The sequence below is a fragment of the Trachemys scripta genome, chromosome 16, assembly GCF_013100865.1.
Source record: "Trachemys scripta elegans isolate TJP31775 chromosome 16, CAS_Tse_1.0, whole genome shotgun sequence".
Lineage (NCBI taxonomy): Eukaryota > Metazoa > Chordata > Testudines > Emydidae > Trachemys > Trachemys scripta.
The window spans coordinates 20825308-20828471 of NC_048313.1; the positions used below are offsets into that span (position 1 = coordinate 20825308).

Below are 3164 nucleotides of genomic sequence, written 5' to 3' on the forward strand. Positions count from 1 at the left end.
ACGCCCCCACCCCATATCCGAATCCTCGTGAAAAATAGAAAGCAGAATCCAAACCGGGAAGGAAAAAAAAAAAAACTTCACAAGCCATCCCTTGTATTTGCCCTCTGCTTTGAATGCTTACAAGGGGTGTGCCTTAAAGAAAATGAATACAAAGCTGCAATTGATTTTCATAATGTTTCTGCGGTGTTTGAAAACCAATCGTTTGAACCTCTGAGATCTTACCTAAGTGAACCACTCCTACACATCTAAGTGCTCCAAACTGATATATGACAATATCTACTTTGGATCACGTGTTCCTTAGAGCGACTAAGACGGATAGCGCGTCATCTCGCCTTCCCAAATTTTTCCCCCTCTGCACATCGGATCCAAAACATCTATCTATAGAGCAAGAAAAGGAGAAAGATGTTTAACTCAGTGAATCTAGGAAACTTCTGTTCTCAATCGCGTAAAGAGAGGAGTGCTGACTTTGGAGACAGAGCAGGTTGCGCTTCCAATCTCTACCTCCCTAGCTGCACCTATTACGTCCCAGAATTTTCAACTGTGTCATCTTTCTTGCCACAGGCCCCCTCTCGCCAAATCTCCTACCCTTATTCCACTAACCTCTCGCAAGTGCAGCCAGTTCGAGAGGTCTCCTATGGTCTAGACCCCTCTAGTAAATGGCACCATAGAAGCAATTACGCCTCGTGTTATTCCGCGGAAGATCTGATGCATAGAGAGTGTATCCCGCCTTCCACCATGACCGAAATGCTAATGAAAAACGAAAGCGTGTACAGCCACCACCATCCCAGCTCTAACCATCCTGCATCTACGGGATTCTACTCCAGCATGAACAAAAACAGTGTCCTGCCCCAGGGCTTTGATCGGTTCTTCGAAAATGCCTACTGCGGGACAGAGAACCCGCCTGAGAACTGTCTGCAGAAAAGCGAGAGCAAACTGGAATCCGACTCCCAGCCCAGTGCACTATCATCCCGCGGAGAGCAAGGCATAGACCCGGAAGACGAAGAGGAAAACACAAATCCAGGGTCTTCAGCCTCGTCTTCTTCTGTCAACAAGGAAGGAAGCAAAAACAGCAACTCGAGTAGGTAGAGCAGTAAATGGAAAGGTTAAGGGACTAGCCCGGTGTTTTGTCGGTCAAATTTTATGTGGAGTTTTATAAGCATTCAAAGGATTTTATTATAACCTACAAAGCTCTTTCTTCCAACGAGAAGAATTTTTACGATGGGAAAGCTCTTTGAAAAAATGGAGATGTTAGGCGCAGACACAGTAGCTTAGAGTCTGTGAAATTTTGAAAGCACACCATCGTGGCAAATATTAACTTTGATCATGAACTTACATGAGCATTTTAAAAGGATTTGGTCCCGGTTGCTGAGGGTAAAAGCCAATTGGGCAGAACACTGCTGTAGCTTCCTGTGCTTGCTTTTAGGCACTAAGATGCATGTAGAGTGATTTTTTTAAAATTAAAAGTATATGCTGGGTCTTTCTTTTCTCTCTCTCTTTTGTTAAGGGGGTGTGGAGCTAAATGCAAAATGTGCAACATTTTAATTAAATCCTGAGTCTCTATTTTATTTATTTTTTAATTGCATTGATTCTTCGCAAAGCCTAGTGGAATTTCTGTCTTTTGTCATTAAGGTCAGATAAAAAAAATCACTACATTTCTAAGAAAACTTAGAGGCGTATTTTAAATTCTGAAGCCAAGCAACTTTTAAACTTAGCGATCACGGTGAGATTTTTTTCTCTCTCCCCTTTTGCTATTTGGTTTCATGATGAAAACAATGCATCCCTTTTCTTGCTCAGAGGCTAAATTCTATTTTACTTTGATTATTTTGGTGTGTGTGGATGCTGGTACTGAAGTTAATCAAAAACTTATGCGGAACATAATGTCTAGTTCCAACAGTTCCAACATTGCTCATGCTGTTTCTATACAAATAACAGATTTGCAGCTTGAACGTATGTTTTTCAACAGCTACAGTTTCTTTAAAGCCTGCTTAAATTAATTGCTGCCTACAACCCCTAACTCTGCTTAAAAATATGTCTATCACAAAATCCTGTGCAGAGGTAGTGTATTTAGAACATAACTAGGACACAATCCTTAAAACCATATATAACCTCACCTCTGCATTATACTAACAATGGGCAAATATAACAGTGGCGAAATATATTATCCCATGCATCTGTAAATATGTATATATATATATCCATATATATGGAGTCAGATCTAGAGATGAGTCTATGTGTTGCATTTGCTTAGTATTTACATTCCCTTCTGTTTTTTTTTAAGGTGCTCCCCGTACAAGAAAGAAGAGATGTCCCTATTCGAAATTCCAGATCAGAGAGCTAGAGAGAGAATTTTTCTTCAATGTCTATATAAACAAAGAAAAAAGGCTTCAGTTGTCTAGGATGCTAAATCTCACTGATCGACAGGTTAAAATTTGGTTTCAGAACAGAAGAATGAAAGAAAAAAAATTAAGCAGAGACCGCCTGCAGTATTTTTCTGGAAATCCCTTATTGTGAACACATCTTTTTCCAATCCTCTCTGCTGGTGAAGTAGATCTGTATTAAGAAGGAACTCTGAAAGCATGGGTTGTGGTCTGAGTCTACAAGCAACCTCAAAGTTTAAGCCTTTTCGTTACTTATATTTGTATGTATGGAACAGTTCTAAGTAACGCAAGGAGTTCAGATATCTAAACGTTTAAAGGACTTGAAAACCATGGACTTTTTATTTAACGTTTTGTCTGAACAACTGGGATTTTTTTTTTCATTTAGTCATCCTTGTCTATTTGAATAAATCGCAGTGCTGTGTTATAATTATCATGGTGATGATTTCAATATGCAGTTAACATGTGCTATCACAGACGCGGCCAAAACCTCCCTCTATGGTTAATTCAGATACCTTGATTTGGGAGGGAATGTGTGTGTGTGTGTGTGTGTGTGCATGCACACATATACATAGGACTGTGCGTATCCACAGCGATCATTTGTGTTCTCCTGCTATCCATGCCAAGAACTGTTGTCGAAACCTAATTTAAATATTCTCTTCCGTTGCATCAAGAATGGGTTCATTTTCAATACAATCTATATAGGATATATATATATATATATATATATATATATATATATATATATATATATATATATATATATATTATATAGTTTATATATAAAAT

At 38.8% G+C, this 3164-nt stretch overlaps 1 protein-coding gene across 1 annotated transcript; it reads left to right on the top strand.

The window, feature by feature from the left end:
- Positions 1-402: 402 nt before the first annotated feature.
- On the top strand, positions 403-2854 carry HOXC11 (homeobox C11). The gene is made up of 2 exons (XM_034792564.1): positions 403-1078; positions 2279-2854. Exons 1-2 carry the CDS (start codon positions 403-405, stop codon positions 2509-2511), a joined length of 909 nt encoding a protein of 302 aa, XP_034648455.1. The 3' UTR covers positions 2512-2854.
- Positions 2855-3164: the final 310 nt, after the last annotated feature.

Excerpts from the sequence above, each read along its gene's own strand:
- HOXC11 (XM_034792564.1), top strand. The coding sequence starts at position 403 with ATGTTTAACTCAGTGAATCTAGGAAACTTCTGTTCTCAATCGCGTAAA. Across the intron at positions 1,079-2,278 it reads AAGCAAAAACAGCAACTCGA|GTGCTCCCCGTACAAGAAAG; the intron begins GTAGGTAGAGCA and ends TTTTTTTTTAAG.